This window comes from Mauremys reevesii, linkage group 23 (assembly GCF_016161935.1).
Source record: "Mauremys reevesii isolate NIE-2019 linkage group 23, ASM1616193v1, whole genome shotgun sequence".
NCBI classification, from domain to species: Eukaryota; Metazoa; Chordata; order Testudines; family Geoemydidae; genus Mauremys; species Mauremys reevesii.
The window spans coordinates 22,411,299-22,429,622 of record NC_052645.1 but is presented as its reverse complement, the minus strand read 5'-3'; the positions used below and the strand labels follow the sequence as shown (position 1 = coordinate 22,429,622).

The window sequence follows — 18,324 nt, the reverse complement described above, 5'->3', positions numbered from 1 at the left end:
GAGTTCCAAGGTGCTCCTCCCCGACCCAGGAGACTGAGCCATATCACCCTGTTCACAGTGCTACTTCAGGGCCGGCGTTAGGAAGTGCGGGGCCCGATTCGAATCCCCGGCTGCGGTCCAGGTCTTTGGCAGCACTTTGGCGGTGGGTCCTTCACTCACTCCAGGTCTTCCACAGCACTGAAGGACCGGCCGCCGAAGTGCTGTTGAAGACCCAGACCGCCGCCGGGTGAGTAAAAATTAACAAGTTAGGTGCTCTTCTTTAGGGCACGAGGCCCTCTTAGGCATGGGCGTGAGGCTATCTTAGGCGCGGGGCCCAATTCGGGGGAATCGGCCTAAAGCCGGCCCTGCGCTACTTAGCTGAAATCGACCGCAGCTCCTGGCTCCCTGGCTCTGTAAGGTGATGACTCCTTGCATATTGCCGGTGTATAAATACAACCCTCGGTTTTCTTTCCACGGTGAGGTTTCTGCGGGAGCTGCCATGTGCTAGGAAACAGACACCTGGCACTGACTGGGGGGGGTGAACTGTGCCACACACTGGGATGCTGGTCATGGCAGGATCTCGCCAGCTGTAAGTGTAAACACCTCACTTGCCCCATGGCCCTCGCTGCCTTGTCTCGCGTGAGAGTTCTGGGGAATGAGGAGAAACTCACAGTGCATCCCACTTGGGCTCTGGATTGTTCAACCCCACTCCTCCTGCCGGAGAGGAGGAGCTCACCTGAGACAGGCCTGGGAGGAAGGTGGAGAACTGAGTCTCAGTCTGCAGCAGCAGTCAAACCCGTCAGTGATTGTAAAGGAAGGAGGCACAGCCAGGGCAGACGCACAAGATCCCTGGGAATGACTAAAAGGATTGTGACTTTCACTTGCTCCCTTGAACCAAGAGGACAAGGGCCGCGGTGCCTGTGAATTGCTGCTATGTGCACTGAGGGGACCGCAGCAGGTACCAGGGTAGGAATGAATCTCAGCAGCCCATTGTTACCTGCCTGGCTCTTTATAGGATTCTGGGAGCCTCATCAGGGTTTTTAAAGCCATTTCCATATTTCCTGCTACCGGCTTCATTAGGGATTTTCAGTCTCACTGTGCCCTGGCCAGCTCTGTGTGCTCGTAGCAGGGAGAAACAGAGTGCGGTTGGTTAGTATGTTGAACATGGGCTTGATTTAGTGTCCTCAGGCAGAGCGTACAGTGATGTGACCAGCATCTCACAGAGAACGTCGACAATTATCTGCTTCTTAGCAGCTTGACAGCAGCATAAAAACTATTTATGAATATGCTAACTCAATGATTTATTGATTTTCATCGACTTTACGGCCTAAAACGTCAAAGCAAATTAAAATCCCTGCAGCTTCAATTGCTAATGCAAGCGAGATCTGTGGAGGCCCTGGTATGCTGGGTGTCATCTTCCCAAAGAGAAGCTCTTTAAAAAACAAACAAACAAACAAACAAACAAACAAAAAATGACAGTTGCAGGGGAGTAGCTTAACTAGCAGCTTAAATATTAACATGGAAATAAAAGGTGATTGTCAGACAGTGGAGAGCAGAGGAATCTTCACAGCCATCTGAGCAGAGAAACTGGCTCAGTGATTCTGAACTTTTAGCAATCGATAATTAATGAAAAGGAAATCCAAGTAGGGTAGGTCTCTTAAATAGGAGGAACGTAGAAATGGTTTGTATTAGTCTCCCGTGGGACCTACCGGATACCTCTCTGTGGGATCAATAAAGCTCTTCATATCCATTGGCTTTCCCTGTAAAACCAAAGTTGGCCTTTTCTCATTAAAATGTGCTGCCGCGTTTGTGACTGCGAGGAGCAGAAAGTTCTGTCTCAAGTGCTGATGAACAATGCGTGGCCCTGACTACACTTCCTGTGGGCAGGAGGTTTGGGAGTGGAGAGAGTCGGAGCCCAGTGAGGACTGTCTTGATCTCTGGGAGATAATCTTCCAGTCATGGAAAGCACTTCAAAAGTGCAGCGTGCACTTGGCTGGTGCATTAGGGGAATGGCCTAAGCAGCCAAAGGGAGGAAATTGCATCATGTGTTACTGCACCTGCTAGCTGGCACTAAAGTGTTTCAAAATCTGTGTGTTCACAACAAGTCACGATGCCCCCCAGAAGGGGGGGAAGATGGTAAACTGAGGCTAGGGTGAGAATTTTTAAAGGGACCTTAATCCACCTTCCTGTGTTGTGGGTGGATGTTTCCCTGAGCGTTTCTGGCCATACAGTTCCCTGCTATGTCAGAGCAGAGCCCATCTGCCTGATTAGCCAGGTACTCAGACACCGGCTGCCCGCCCCCAGATCACAGTGTTTGCAGGTCCAGAGGCAGAGGTCCTGCTAGGGGATGTGGGGCACGAGGAAATGCTACCAGAAGGGGAGCTGATTTTCTAGAAGAGCAGCACTGCTCCTTGTCCCATTGCACAGCAGCAGTTCTGTGCAGCGCTGTTCTGTGCAGTGATATTTGAAGATTTGAGAAAGCCATAAATAAAATCAGTGTAGCAATCGTTCCCATTTTCAGGGCCTGTGAGTGACCGAGAGAGCAGCGAGCACAGCTCCTAGAATGACAGTATGAAAACAGTCCCGTGCGGCGTTCTCTTGGGATGTTCACTCTCTCAAATGTCTAAACGGCTGCGCTCCTTTAGCTGGAAACACTCTAATTCCCGTCTCTCCTATGGCACAGGAGAGTTTGGAGAAGTCTGCCGGGGATGCTTGAAACTTCCCAGCAAGAGGGAGCTCCCGGTTGCCATCCAGACCCTTCGAGCTGGCTGCTCAGACAAGCAGAAACGCACCTTCCTGGCAGAGGCTAGCACCATAGGCCAGTTTGATCACTCCAACATCATCCGCCTGGAGGGCGTCATCACCAGAGGTGGGGCTCATTAACTCTGCATGTCTGCATGCAAACTCCGTGCGTTCCAAACAGACCAGCTGTGTGCTATGCCTAGGGCTCCTGGTGTGCACAGCACCCACAGCGCTGGTTTGAGCTAATCTGGGTTCAAGCAAGGCATGTGGGTGAGCCTTCCCCTTCTGGACAGTAGCACTGCCACCCACTTCAACCCCAGACGGCACCACCATCTGCTGATTTGGTCCTAGGTCTCTGTGGCACAATCCCACGTGACTTCCTTTCTGTTCCAAATTGTGTGTGGTTTGGGGGTTTTTTAATGACAGGGCCAATTAATCTAGGATGACACTCGCCAAACCCATTGTGACTAGATCCTAGAGCTAGATCTGAATCCAGTCCTCATGCACGGAAAGCCTAGTGCACTAGGTTCACTCAACCCCTGCATCCACCCCCTCACTTTCAGCTTGAAAGGTTTGGGATTCTTGTTCCCTCTCTCGGAGAGAGGGCTGAACCCAGAATACTGGCAGCTTTGTGCTGCGTTGTGGTGGCTTCACTCACTATCCTTGCAGTTTTAACAGTGTGAGATTCTCAGAGCGAAGGCAAGAACATACAGTGAATGCTCACACAGACCCCTTCATCCAGGGCACCTGAAGCCCTCCACAAAGGCAGGTGTGTATTGTCATAGGGAAACTGAGGCATGGGGAGGGGCGAGGACTAGACAACACAGACTGTGCCTACACTAGACTTTTCTGCCAGCTGTTTCCAAACACACACTCACCAGCTGATCACCACTGTGGTAGCAATGCTGGGAGCGCTTGGCTGCTGACTTGTATCCCCTGCATGACGTGTGGTGAGAATGCCGGTGGCTGCCGGTGCTTTGGCTACAGCTAATGGTAATAACAATAGGAAATGTTGAGGACAAAATAGTGCCACAGACCAGGAGTCTGTCAGAGCTACAATGGAGGCCAAGTGCCCAGGCTCCGGCTCGCCGGCTGTTGAATCACTCCGTGGAGATGTTCCAGACCAGAGAGATGTGCGTTACATGATGAGACTTTATGCTTAACACACATACGAGACCGCTGTAAAAACACCCTCTCCACACACAGTTTGCTTCAGGTTACGACACAATTCCAAGTCCTGTGTAACTCAGAGCGTTTATGGGCTGATCACGATGCAAGTTGGGCAGCATGAGGGGGATGTGCACAGACAGCCGCTCTGCGATTGCATGGCACTTACTGTGATCGATAGATACAAAGTGATTCCAGCATTATTACACGGTTATTAGTGCCCAGCAAAATGAAGCGATACGCTCCCTGATCTGATTTTTTGTGGCAACAATACGGCCTCATTTACTTGGTAATTTAAAAGCAATAGAAAGTGATTGTCCTGTGGAAAAGCAGGAAGAATGCTGATTTTTTCTTAATTACCCACCATGGAGTTTGGGTCATTAATGCAGGAGTCTCGCCTTTGAACTAATCTGGTAATATGCTCAAGCAGTTGTTTAGCAATGTGATTATCTGGTGGTGGAGATGCTGGACAGTCGCCCTCTGGAAGCCAAATGTTTGCTTGTGTTGGTTTTTATTATTTTATGGTTCTGATGCTGTTTAATCAAATTTTTACAGCTAGATTAATAAAGCCAGGGAGTCAAACTCGGTTAGCAGCAAAACCCAACTCTTGTCACAAAAGCAAATTAAAATGAGAGTTTTGTTAGCAAACAGATGAGTGTGTGGTTGCTGTCTGTCGCTGGGGGAGTGGGTGTTCTCTGTCAATCTGAGGAAGGTGTAGTTAAATATGGAGAAACATGAACACGCATGTTGTTAACCGTGCTATTTATAACACAGGGGATCAGCTTCTGTTTTAACATAGGGCCCGATCCAGCTACCCTCACTCACATACTTTTCTACTCAAAGTGTTCCCAGCGAGAGTATTTAATATTCCTCCCCAAATCAAGAGCCAGGGCCCCTTATGCTGACTGCATTCCTCGGGGTGAGATCCATGTCTCCCTCTGAGATGCCAATCTTGCGCTTGCATCCATGCAGGCAGAGCAAACTGCAGGATTGGGGTCGAAGGTACGAGAGAATCAGGCCCTTAGAGTTTAAGCCGCTGTGTGCAGTACAGATGCACAGAAATCTATCCTCTGATGGTCAAGTGCTTAAGTACCCCTCATTATGTCCATTCCATTTCCTACCTTTGACTAATTTCTTCTTCAAAATACGAGGTATGTGCTGGCTTTGTGGGTGTGTGAATTATGCCATTTAGATGAACAGCTCCACCATTGATAGTTAGGTAATCAGAAACACTAATTAGTTGCTTTCATTATATGTTTGTGATAGAGAATAGCAAGTCTCTCGCCCTGAGCAAACACACCCTCCTCACTGTTAATGGCCCTTTTTCTGTGTAGTTCCCTCCTTTTCTGTTTGGCAGATGTGATCTTGTTTCAAAATAAATGAATCATCTAGCTGTGACTCTGGAGACATCTCAGGGTCTGATCGCCTCAAAAACCCACATGAGCTTTGTGTTCCCATCATTCCCACAGCTACTTGATATTCATGAAGCATTTCACCATATAGGAATTGTATAGTTAGCCATGCTTTTGAAAGCCCTAATTCACTGTTCTCCTAGCAGAAAGTTGAAGTCTGTGGATGTAAAATCTGAAGGATGGCTGGGAGCTTGTTGAAAGGGGAAAAGAAACGTGTGTGTGCTTTTTTCAGCTGCCTGATGATACTGGAAGGAGGCCGGGATTATTGCTATTTATTTATTTTAAGGTTTATTTTTCTGCTTTTTTACCGGAGAAATATCAGGAGTATGAGGTCATGTTTGTCTTGTTTTTTGGAGGTCCCACTGCTGCGATGGTTCTCAACCAGGGGTACACATACCCCTGGGGGTACACAGAGGTCTTCCAGGGGGAACATCAGCTCAGCTAGATATTTGCCTAGTTTTACAACAGGCTACATAAAAAGCACTAGCGAAGTCAGTACAAACTAAAATTTCATACAGACAATGATTTGTTTATTCTACTCCATATACTCTATACTGAAATGTAAGTACAATATTTATATTCCAGTCGACTTATTTATAATTGTATGATAAAATCAGAGAGACAGCAATTTTTCAGTAATAGTGTACTGGGACACTTTGTATTTCTATGTCTGACTTTGTAAGTAGTTTTGAAGTGAGGTGAAACTTGGGGTACGCAAGACAAATCAGACCCTGCAAAGGGTACAGTCATCTGGAAAGATTGAGAGTCCCTGCACTGGAGGATCTAGAGACCTGAAGCAGGACCTTTCATAAATTTGTAGAGTTTATAGCCAAAAGGGACCATTCCATCATCTAGTCTGACATCCTATATATCATAGGCCTGTAAATTTCACCCAGTTGCACCTGTACTGATCTGGATAACTTCCAGAAAGGCATCTAGTCTTGATCTGAAGATAAGAGAGGGAGAAGCCACCACTTCTCTTGGTAGTTTGTTCCTTTGGTTAATCACCCTCACTGTTAAAAACGTGTCTGATTTCTAATGTGAATTAGTCACCCATTGGGTTTTGTTCTGCCTTCCTCCACTAGATGAAAGATTCCTTCAGTGCCTGTTATTTTCTCCCCTGAAGGTCCTTGTAATAGAAATCAAGTCTCTTCTCAATCATCATTTGGATAAACTGAGGAGACTGAGTTCTTTTAGTCTCTAACTGTCAGGCATTTTCTCCAGCCCATAAATAATTTTGTGGCTCTTTTTTGCATTCTCTCCACTTTTTCAACATCCTTTTAAAATGTGGACACCAGGAATGGACACACTGTTCCAGTGCTGGTCTCACCAGCGCCGTATACAGAGGTAAAATCACCTCCCTGCTCCTTCTCACTCTTCAGCCAAGGATTTCATTAGCCCCTTTTTGCTCCAGCATTGCACTAGGAACGCCTGCTGAGTTGCTTGTCCACTGTAACCCCTACATCCTCTTCAGAGTTGCTGCTTTCCAGGATACCAAACCCCATTCTATAGGGATCGCATGAATGCCTGGTTCCTAGAGGGATAACTTTGCATTTGGCTGTATTAAAACACTGTCTTTAGCTACCAATGGACTGGAAAGTACTTCATCGTCCTCATGTGATACGAGCACATGATCCTGCTTCTTTCAAAATATAGAACAGAAAAATTCATTTGACACTTTTATGAATCATTATTTACAGTTTTATCATCTACTTTTGGTAATAGGCCTATAGCATTGCTAACTCCTCCTAACTGTCCTGAGCCTTGCCTGCCAGGGATTCTCCTCTGATGTCTTTAGCTTTTCTTATCGATTTCCTACACTCAGTCACATTGATTGCTTTCTGTTTCCCCCTTTTCCCTTTCCATATATGTTGCTAATTTATTTCTAATTGCTGCCTTCACTTCAGCTCCCGAGCCAGGATGGGCTTTTACCCAGAGTTCTTTCTTGATTGTGGAATTGTGGCTTTTAGGCCATGTAATAAACTCTTCTCAACGAACTCCCAAACGTTCTGTATTCCTGGTTGGGACCGTCCTCTGTTTGCCCGTATTGAATGAAATTGGGTCATTATCGCTGGCCCCTAGGCAAGCACTAACTTCCAGTAACTTCCACCATAGTAAGGTCCAAATTAGAGGTACCTTGCATTGGGTGAATACCTTCTGTGTGACGTTTTACTGCTGGCTGCTTGAGACCTCCAGCATATGACTCCCAGTAACGATGCGTACTCCCTGCCAGCAAGCCCACTTGTCTCAGGGTACCGTGCTGTAGGGGTTTCCTCTCCGGTGCCCCGCAGTCTGTCGGTCTTTGTGCCACTCAGCCCTCTGGCTGAGAAGCAGCTGGTCCAAACACGATGGCCAGGTGCAGTCCAAATCCCAAAGAATCAACCTGCCCTCCGGGCCCTGGGCTTCCACTGCCTTTCCCTGGCTCTGGTATCAAGTCCTGTCCTGCCCAGCCTACCTCCTCCTGAGGCTGCTAGCCGCCAGCGTCTCTGGCCCTTCAGCCTATCACAAGAGCCAGCAGCTCCCTATGGCTTCTCTCCCTTGGCTACAGGCTCTCAGATTATGCAGAAGGCCCAGGTGACTGTTATCACCTGATCCCTCAGTCCTTAGTCTCACCTCCTCTGACCTCTGTCTGAGGAGTAACTACCTAATTACCACCCAGGTGAAGTGACTGACTGACTGGGCTGTTAACCCTTTCTCGCCTGGCTTGGGGGTTGAAGTCTCCTGTAACACCACAGTTTTATTTTCCACACGTTGGTAAGCGCTTCAGGAATAACTAACTCATCCTGCTCTCTGGTTTGAGCTGGTGTCTAACTCACCAGTACCCCACCCTGGACTTTGTTACTTAACACATTGAGTCATGTGCATTCATGGTCCTGAGACTCTGAGTCGTCAGTAACTCTAAGACTGGTCCTGTCTATCGAATAGAGTCCTGAGTAGGGTGTAACCAGTGATTTTAACATTCCCCTCATGGACACTCTGCCCATTCGGGAATACCAATTTTATCAAGTTTCTTCTCATCAGAGAGAATTTCCAGTTCCTTTTTCTCGTTACCCAGATTCCCAGCATTGGTTTTTAAGCCACTGAAAATTTTCTTCTCTTCACCTTCTTTGTCACATTGGTTCAAATTTTTTTGCGACAAGCTAAGTTTGTGTTTGTTCTGCATTTGTCTTCTGAGCACCCTCCCCTCTGTTGCTCTGACTGCTCCAGTTAGTCTCCAGCTGAGAAGATTAGCCCCCTCCCTAATGTAGGGATGTAGACTGTCCCTTGGTACAGCCCCCTCTCCCACAGGATCAAAACCTTCAGCTTCATGCCCGGTGAGCAGCCAGCAGCTCAGCTCCGGGAGTGCTCCACTTTGGCAGCAGGAGGTGGGGTTGCTGAATCTTCAGGAGAGATTTTTCTCCCCACGGTTTATCAGGCATTTGAGTTTGAGGTTTTTAAAAAGCTGGTTCTAAAGGGTGGGTAGAAATCCCTTCCCCAGCTCCCCTCCTTTGCTCAGGGGTCCTGTCCTTTGAATGTGGCCGCCTGACTAACTCTAGTTATGCACAGATTCCCACGACCGACAGAGCAGACAAGACCCAAATCTCTCATGTGAAAAGCAAGCAGAAAATGATCTTTCAAGGGGCAAAGCATTGAGGGCTGGGCTGGGCATCTTTGGGTCTGGAGGCTTTGCTGGGTGTATGTATTTATATCTGTGCAGAACTGTGCTCGATAAAAACCAGGGTTAGCTAAATACTCCTCTTCTGTCTGTGCGCCCAGGAAACACCATGATGACTGTGATGGAATACATGGGGAATGGAGTGCTGGATTCATTTCTCAGGGTGAGTGTACCTGGGTGTCGGTTACCCCCTCAGACCTTGGCTAGCAGTGCTGCCATTTTCCTAACTGAAGAGTCACAGCACGAGCTGTTTGTGCGACGTGAGCCCAAGCTAAACCTCCCTGAAATGCAGCCTTCCCTACTCCTGCCTTGCAGAAACACGAGGGCCAGTTCACAGCCACCCAGCTGACGGGTATGTTACATGGGATCGCCTCTGGCATGAAGTACCTGACCGAGATGGGCTACGTACATAAAACCCTTGCTGCCCACAAAGTCCTCGTGAATAGCAACCTGGTTTGCAAAATATCAGGCTTCAGACAGCCCCAGGAAGATAAAATGGAGACCATCTTCACCACCATGGTAAGCTGTGGGGGACTGTCAGTGTGGTAGCTGTGCTGTGACAGAGCTGGATACTCACTAACTTTGGGGGAGCGGGGAGGGTTGGGTTTGAAGGTGCATGAGATGGAATGTCAGGGACAGTCAGTCACTGAGGAATATAAAGATGAGCTGCCAGGGTAATGTGGTTATTAGACCATCTCTTGTGCTTGGAAATGGACTGATATGTTAGTGCAGCGTAGAGTTTGAGAAGCAAAACTTTCCGACATAGGTTCAGAAGGCAGGAGGAATTTCCTCGTACAAAGTACGAATCATGGAGGTTCTGGAAACATAAGAATGGAGAAGCCTCCTTCTGTGGACCTGGCAGGTGACAGAACCACGTTCCCTGCAAAAACCTGAGAGAGAAAAGAACACGTCCAGATCCCTCAGATGCCAAAAGCCCCTTCCACGATGGAGCCAAGGGCATGGGGCTCCTTGTGCAGGTTCTGCTGCCACCCATCAGAACAGGAGCACAGTTCTGTCACGGTAGGGAGTGTCTTCTTGCACCGCCCTGCCCCTGAGAGAGATCTAAGATCCTTCTCCCAGCAGCTGGGGTTACTGCTGGAGCCATAAACCAATCTGGTTCCACTTCACAGGGTTTGTGAGAAAGTTTCCTTTAGCTTTGGCTTCTGGTTCCAATGTTTCCCAAAGCAAAGAGCAAACCTTGGGCAGAATGGCCACGTTCTCATACTGAATCTTTGCAAAACTGGATCTCTCCTGGTTTTGCTGCAAAGCCGCAATAAGGATAACCTAAAACTAGGCCCAGCATCGCCCAGGAGGTTTGCAGACCTGATCTGAATGTTGAGTAGGGCTAAAAATCTGAAGCTAGCTGAGTTTCACAGCTCTAGTTAATACCAGATGTAGCGAACCTGCTGCAGAAGCAGTATGTTTTCTGGTTGCCTGGTCTCTTCCTGATACATGAATCCAGTATTTGCATGTAAAAGAGTTTTCTTTTCAGCTGGAGATAAAGGTAAATGGCAGTGAAATGCTAAGGCTTTCTGCATAAACTACCTATGAATCTGAATCAGTGCAGCACAAATTCTTCCCCTCTCATCGTGTGTGTGCGTGCGTGCGTGCGTGTGTGTACACATGCAGGCACTGGGAGCTGTAAGCAGCTCGCACAGCCTGGGGGTTAGTTGTGTGTGTTTTATCACTTGTAATGAAATTCATGGTTTTCAATTAAGAATTTAAGACCTGTCTGATTCACACACGTGCCTATTCAGCGTTCCCAGCCAATAGGCTTCCTGAACACACGCACTCAGAGCCATGCAGAGATGGGGCTTGAGATCCTGTTACATTCCCCCAGAAACACATCCGCACCCAGGGCCAGCTCTAGGCACCAGCAAACCAAGCACGTGCTTGGGGCGGCACAATTGCAGGGGCGGCGTTGTGGCAGTTGCGCTCTCGGAGGTTTGTTGGGTTTTTTTTTGCTTGGGGAGGCAAAAAACCTAGAGCCGGCGCTGCCCGCACCCCAAACATGGCACTTGGAGGGGGGAACTGTCCTGCAGACTCCGTTAGGAACGACGCACACTTCCCCACGAGCACATCTTCAGCATGGCAGTATAGCGCTGCTCTCACTAATTCACTCTCAGTCCAATTTAGAGCATTTCACTTGCCAGTGAAGAAATCAATGTACAGTATTTTTAACTGAAAAGCAATAAAAATGGTTTTGTTTGATGTCCCACAGCCAGCATACGTGAGCCAACCCCATTATATCATCCCATTAACCATTTGTATTTAAAAATGACAATGGATTCTTCACTCCAAAGAACACGTACTGGCCCAGGCAGTATTCTGGTCGCACAAAGCACTAGTGGCTGCTGACACACTGGCTTCAGCCGGCCCTTGGACCGAGGGTGTGACTCTCCCGACCTGGTGGCCTGCACAGGGATCTGCTGACGCGAGCCTGGCACTTAAAGACCTCGGTTAGTCTGAGTGTCTGATGCTGGTAGAGTGTTCAGTGCGTCCCCCCCAGCCCGATCGAGTGGCAGGCCAGGGGAGACCCCGACTTGGAGTCTCTGTGGAATTGGAGGGGAAAGCATGTCACTCGGAGCTATAGCTGAGACTCCGAGTCCAAGATGTTATGGATGGAAACCTCGTTGGCGCTAACGAGAGACGGGGGCCAGATATGCCCCGGCTGGGGAAAGGCTGGAGAGACCTGCGGAAGCGCCAGGGTCCCCTCTCTCTAACAAGCAGGGTGTGTGATTGCTGGAGTCCGTCTCTGTCCCTAGCAGTTAATTAGTATTCACCCAGAGGAGCCCAGCGCCTGCTGTCCCACGTGCAGCCGGAAGGGTTCTGCAGACGCTGCAGAGGCATTTGCTAGTTACAAGGGAGGTGAGGTGGGAGGGAGTAGCGGTGTGGTTGCCGGGTTCTGAGGGTGTTTTCATTCAATATTAATGGATAAAATGCCATCAGCTCCTTCGGGGGACTGTACCTCCCACGTTAATGTTTCAGGACTTGCCCTGCCCTGCAGACTAGCGCTGGTGCTTGTTCCAGTGTTAAAGAATTCGGTGCAGAGTTTTCCCCTCCCGTTAGAACTGCACATGGTGCCAAGGTCTGTGTCACTAACTGCTCCGCGACACAGGTGGGAGGCCTGCTGATCGGAGGCATTAGTGAGCCTGTGTGAACGTGTCCCTCGTCCTGCTGCGGAGAACCTCACGTCTTCCTTTCTTCTGCCTGGCCAGAGTGGGAAGAGCCTGGTCCTGTGGTCAGCCCCCGAAGCCATCCAGTACCATCGCTTCAGTGCCGCCAGTGACGTGTGGAGCTTTGGCATCGTGATGTGGGAGGTGATGTCTTACGGGGAGAGACCCTACTGGGACATGTCCAACCAGGACGTGAGTTGCTTTGCAGCCACCGTACTCTGACCCTACGGAGACAGTGGCACTTGATACGTGCCCATGTTTCAATGACGGGTATTTGGGAATTGCAAGCCATGCATGTCGCTTGAGCGGCTCTGTATTTGCATCTTGGGTTAACGTGGTGCAGGGGGACATTTGTCATATTTTTGACCTATAAGAGCAGAGCCATGCAAATAACCCAAAAAGTTTAAAAACAATTGTTTCGGGTTAAACAAGACGTTTCTCTTCAGCCTGAAACAAAACTTTTCATTGACTTTTTTACTCTGATTACCCTTTAAAACATTTTAATGACATGGAAAGAAATTTTGAAACAAAATAAATAATTTTGAATCGATAGATTTTGTTTTAAAATTTTCAAAACAAAACCTTTTGATTTTTTCAGGGGTTTTTTCCCCAACCAAAACCAAACAATTTGGCAATTTCAACACGAATTCACTAAATGTTTCCGTTGACCCAAATTTGTGGTGAAAAATGTTTCCTCTGAACGATTTGGCTCGGCTCTCTCAAAACACTGGGAATGTCGTACTCCAGTAGTGCTGACAGACAGGGCCTGCTCTGCCGCTCTTCAGTGACTCCTCTGTAGCTCTCTTCTCTTTCTGCCCCTGTGTGGGATTTCAGGTGATAAAGGCCATCGAGGATGGGTTCCGGCTGCCTCCCCCGATGAATTGCCAGCCCCCGCTTCACCAGCTCATGCTGGATTGTTGGCAGAAGGAGCGAAATGAGAGGCCCAAGTTCTCACACATCCACAATATCCTAAGCAAGATGCTTCAAAACCCAGAGCCACTGAAATGTACCACCTCCACTTGCAGCAGGTGAAAATCTGCCTGTATCACTGATCTTTCCCTTTAATTCTAGAATGTTCGCCTCCGTATGTATCCCATAGGCCACGCCAGACCGCTCACTCCTGGGTGACACCAGATGCTGAACTCACTTACGCTGAAGCAAACCCAGAGCCATTCCATCTAAATCATTGCAATAATTCCCAGGCGTGCGCTGCTGTACCTGAGATCAGGATCGGGCCCTCTGAGTGCAGTCTGCCTCATGGGATCTGGCTGGATTGAGGGATTCCTGGTCAGCTGAAGCTGGGTTCGCAGACCGCTGTGTGGCTCTGACCGGGCTGACACCAGTAATATGAACCTGCCAAGCCTTGGGTCCGGCGCGGTCCCCCAGGGGTATGTCTGCATTGCAATTGGACCCCCATGACTGGCCTGTGCCAGCGGGCTTGGGCTAACGGGCTCTTTCATTGTGGTGTAGACATTTGGTGGCTCGGGCTGCAGCCTGGGCTCTGGGACGCTCCCACCTCGCAGGGTCCTGGAGCCTGGGCTGCAGCCTGAACATCTACAGCGCAACTAACAGCCCCTTAGCCCGAGCCAGCTGGCACCAGCCAGCCGAGGGTTTTTAACTGCCGTGTAGCCAGACTCTTGGAGAGCGACCCCTCCTGCTCCTCTGGGAACACAGGGCCCTGGATGCACAGAACCAGAACAACCTCACTGCACAGGGTGGGTGGCAGGATTCCCAGGGGGCCCCCAAGGCGTCGGGGCCCCCACCCCCCATTGATCTGTGCGGCGTCCTGCGTGCCAGTGCAGAGAGAGGCATCGCGGGAAGTGGGATCCAGCAAATGCACTCTTGTGAGGATCCTCTGGCCACGCCCTCGTTGTTTGATGTTTTCTCCCAAGCTGCCTCTGCTGCAGAGCCAAACCTCTCCCCACCTCTCTGCCTCCAGCTAATGCAGCGCTGACGGGTCAGACACACTCTCCTCAGCCCCCGCAGGTGGGTCTGGGAGCTCTGGCTGGAGGAGGATTCTGCAGCTGAAGTTGACTAAAAGCAGAACCCTTCAGATGAGGAAGCAGGGCTTTAAGAGCAGCTCCTCTTCCAACTTGTCAGCAGAGACGCTGCACGTTGGGGTGTGTCTGTGTCATGCTGTGCTCTGTGACTGAATTACTTCATAAGCCATTGGTGGTGGTGCTGCGTGGCTACGCTGGCAGAGCTGCAGGCCATTGGGGACTTTCGGATGACCTGCTCTGCTCCAGTTCTTGGTGGAATGGGTCCGAAACACCGCTTGCCACCATGTCATGGTCTCACCCTCACTTGAAACTGGGGGGTTTCAAGTTGAGGACCAGCATGTATCCCCCCACCCTAAAATCCTAGGGTAGGTCTCCTTTTTGCTGCCACCACCCGGTCAATTTTACGTGGGCCGGGACACCCCTGTTTTCCCCCTCCTCTTTCCAAAGACGTTCCCTGGGGAAACACAGATCAGCTCACAGAGGGAGAAACCTCCCCTTCTCCCCCCTCCCTTCTCTGCCCGGAGATAAGCCTGTCTCACCACCGAGAGAGAGTTTCTTAGCCCCCTCCCCCTGTATCCACAGTAGAAGGGATTTAATCAAATCTTTATAGAAAGAATTTATTAAAAGAAAAACAAGAAAATACACAATCTCTATGAGTCCAAGCTGGACATTCATAGGGTATAACCTTACTAATTTCTGGAGAGAATCCTCTCTCCTTCTCAGTACAAACAATACAGGCAGAATTAAGAATAATCAATAACAAACACACAGAATTGCAAACATAGGATTATTAGATGAGGACACAAAGTACCTTTCTAATACTCACTATCTTGACTAGAAGAAATTAGTTCAGAAAGATGGAAACTTGCAGAAGACTTGATTAAACATCTGGACCCTTGTAACTCCAAACGGCTAAGAACAACACACACCAGAAGAGAGAGAAAAAGTTCCCTCCTAGGAATTTTAAATTCTCTTCCCTGATTGGTCCTCAGGTCAGGTGTTCACCAGGTACTATGTGTTAACCCTTTACAGGTGGAAACTTAACCCTTAACTAACTATTTATGACACCTGCTCTGCTCCAGTTCTTGGTGGAGGGGTGAGACCGGCTCCAGGCAGACTGAGCCTTCTCTACTGTTGGATCACTTGGGAAGAAGGTGAAGTGCCCAGTAACCCGGGATCACAGCCAGACACAGCTCCTGATGGAACTGCAGAACAGTCTGTGATCCCAGATCCTCACAGAGTGGGTAGGATTAAGGAGCCAAATAGCCACCATCCCTCAGTTCTCCCCTTCCTTACATGGCCAGTGCTCAGGTTAAATGTCCATGGGCCTTGCCTCAGTTGTTCCCTGAAAACTTGCATGGGCCCAGCCCACTTTCATGCCTGCTAGAGCGGTAGCTGCCAGATTCCATCCTATGGATGGGAGCTTAACCTTGCTTTGGTGTGATCTAACTGCTCGTGTGCTGTTTGAGTTGGCAGGCCTCACAATCCATCCATCCCCCTGGCCGAACGCACTTTCTCAGCCTTCCCGTCTTTCAGCTCCGTGGGTGAGTGGCTGGAAGCCATAGAGATGGGCAGATACAAAGATAACTTCACCGCTGCGGGGTACTGCTACCTGGAATCTGTGGCAAGGATGACAGTCCAGTAAGTGAAGAGTGTTCTAGGAATAAACTAAGAGAATAGCTGCAGCTTAAAATAGCCTGCTCTGAAATACCAGCAGCTGCTATTACATGTGAGCAAGAGATATGCATGGAGCGTCTGACCCCCGGGAGAACACGCTCCAGGAGAGGTTGGAGCTGCATGTGTTTGTGTGTCTCTCTGTCCTTTGTTTGACCTGTTTAGATTTTAAAGCTGGAAAACCGGAGGCCAATTATAGTATTTCTGGGTGAGTGGCTGGCTGGCTACCTCTCCCAGCACAGCTCACATCATACCTGGAGTTCATAAAGCTTCAGATAAATAGTCCTATTCCCAGATAATACAGGTAGCACAGTCCCAGGTGAGCTCCTGATCTCACTGTGACCCTTCTCCTCCAGCCTCCTTCCTTTGGGTTTGGCTTCTCTCCTTGTGACTCCTGTCACTGGTCCAGTCTTTCTGTTGCATCCGGTGGAGATTACAGTGTGGGACCCTATCCAAAGTCTGCAGGGCAGAGAGAGCATCTGTTGCCTGTGAAGTGCCCAGCATGCTGCGGTCAGCCATGGGCGCTGAACAGTCCCTGTCTCTGAGCTGCTGTCTCCTTTGGCTGGGACTCCATGTGTGGGCTGCTCCAAAGAGAACTGCATGAGGCTTCGCGTCCACACGAGCTGTACCCCTGAGCCACAGTTGCATTTTAGTCTAAAAATCTCCATTTCCACCATTTGCTGGTGGCCTTGGGGGCCTGATGCTGTGAACTCACCTCTGCTATGGGGCTTGTTTTCCAGAGATGTCCTGAGTCTGGGAATCACCTCAGTGGAACATCAGAAAACCATCCTGAGTGGGATCCAGACCCTGCGAGCCCAGGTGATACAGATGCATGGTCGAGGCGTGCAGGTGTGAGCCCAGCAGGGACGGACACTTTCAGAGCACTGACTTAAAACTCCGCGGGGACAGTGGTGCAGCAGGGCTGGGAGCTGGCCTTAAACTGGACCAAATCTCTGAGACTTTACCAGGAGCAGCTGTGTGAGTGGGAGGTAGGAAGTACAGGTCTGCTGCAAACTAGTCGTTCCAGAGTAGCGAGGGAGTCCAGGAGCTGGCGTTTCCTGTCCTGGGGTTCTCCCAGCAGCAGCTTTAGTGCAGTGTGCTTGGTTGGTTGTGTTTTTCCCCAGCAATGTTTTGTAGGATGAGAGTCAAGCTCCAATGATGCCGTTTCACATGGTACCTAGGTTAACAGGGTGGACTGGACACTTGTGTACTGGTTTTAAACTGGATTTGACAGTGGTTTAGTATCTAGCGTTCTACTGATAAATCCATAGGTATTTTTATACAAGCTGATGTGTTTTACTGACCCCACAAGTACCTTCTGTTTTATAGAGTCCAGAGCACAGCGCGCTCTAATGGCCCAGCATTGAAAGGTGACTTGGCCCGGCCCATCCATTCCTGTCCTTCCAGAGGAGAGTCTGAATCCCCACTTTTCCCCAGCGGGAGCCATTCCATTCCAAGAGTTACCTCATTAAGTCGCAAAAAGTGTGTGAAAAATAACTAATTCAAATCAAAGTGGCAGGAAAAAGTCCACAAATTCTGTCAGAAATGGGACAGATAAAATTAGGGAGTCAGTCTGGAGTTATTGAGAAGAATATGGCATGTATCTGTTCTTCTTCGACTGGACTCTGTCCATTCCCACGCCTGGGATGTGCCCACAGCCACCGAAAGAACAACTCTGGTAACAGGTGAGTAGCCTCCATTTCTCCCCCAGAGACTGTCCCAATTCCTGTTTGCTGGAGCAGGACTAGAAATGGCTGGTCAGAATCACCGTGTTCATTCGTAGCGCAGTATTGACCTTTCACATCACGGATCAGTATCACACTATGTCAGAGCCAGAAGGTGCATCCCAAAGCTTGTCGCTGGATGTGAGACGTGCGGTGCTGTCGCACCAGGAAGGGTTGGGCCATGTGCACTGCCTGGGATGAGAACACTCTACACTGCTTGGGGTTTGGTTTGATTAGCCACAGTCGGGGTGTCAGTTTGAGGTAATTTTAATGGTGGTGTTGCCAGATTAGATCCCAAGACAGGAAATTCTGGCCAAATGGTGGAATTGGGTATCAGAACGGAATCAATGAAGCAATGGGATCTCTGAAACTGTCTTGAAATCCAGACAAGGCAGGCTGTATCTGCACCTTGTTTTGTTGTGCAAGGAATGCAGGACTGGGCCTGTTATTTGCATCAAACGCACCCTTTGTCTTCAGTCAGGGATCAGAGCCTACATCACAAATGGCATTTGCTTAACAGTACAAGTTTCCTTTAAGTTAGTTAATTAAATGGATTTTTGCAGCCTGGATTCAGTTAGATGTACAGAGTTTTGTAGGCCTTTGATTATCATCTATAAGCATTACAAGTGAATTATTGATGAGGAAAGACAAAGATTTACAAAGGGAATTAATGCAGTGGAAAGTATTCAAAGCACATTTAGAAATCTGTTTGCATTGTGATTCAGATGTGCCTACTAGATTGCACCATAGGGATAGAAAACTAAATTGAAACTAAATACAGGACCTTAACTCCTC

The 18,324-nt window shown here is 49.0% G+C and overlaps 1 protein-coding gene across 3 annotated transcripts in view; it reads left to right on the top strand.

Moving 5' to 3' along the window:
- The window catches only part of EPHA10 (EPH receptor A10), a 98,071-nt gene extending 80,861 nt beyond the window's left edge, over positions 1-17,210 (top strand). Inside the window, exons 11-18 of one of the 3 annotated variants that reach the window (XM_039511460.1) lie at positions 2,663-2,848; positions 9,057-9,118; positions 9,271-9,474; positions 12,174-12,323; positions 12,966-13,159; positions 15,608-15,772; positions 16,546-16,654; positions 17,135-17,210. In XM_039511460.1, coding sequence (XP_039367394.1) covers positions 2,663-2,848; positions 9,057-9,118; positions 9,271-9,474; positions 12,174-12,323; positions 12,966-13,159; positions 15,608-15,772; positions 16,546-16,654; positions 17,135-17,158 — 1,094 coding nt within the window. In that variant the 3' untranslated portion in view covers positions 17,159-17,210. Of the gene's footprint in view, positions 1-2,662; positions 2,849-9,056; positions 9,119-9,270; positions 9,475-9,721; positions 9,976-12,173; positions 12,324-12,965; positions 13,160-15,607; positions 15,773-16,545; positions 16,655-17,134 lie in introns of those variants that run through there. The other 2 variants (XR_005590786.1, XM_039511461.1) reach the window with 2 other exon arrangements.
- The last annotated feature ends 1,114 nt before the right edge of the window (positions 17,211-18,324 follow it).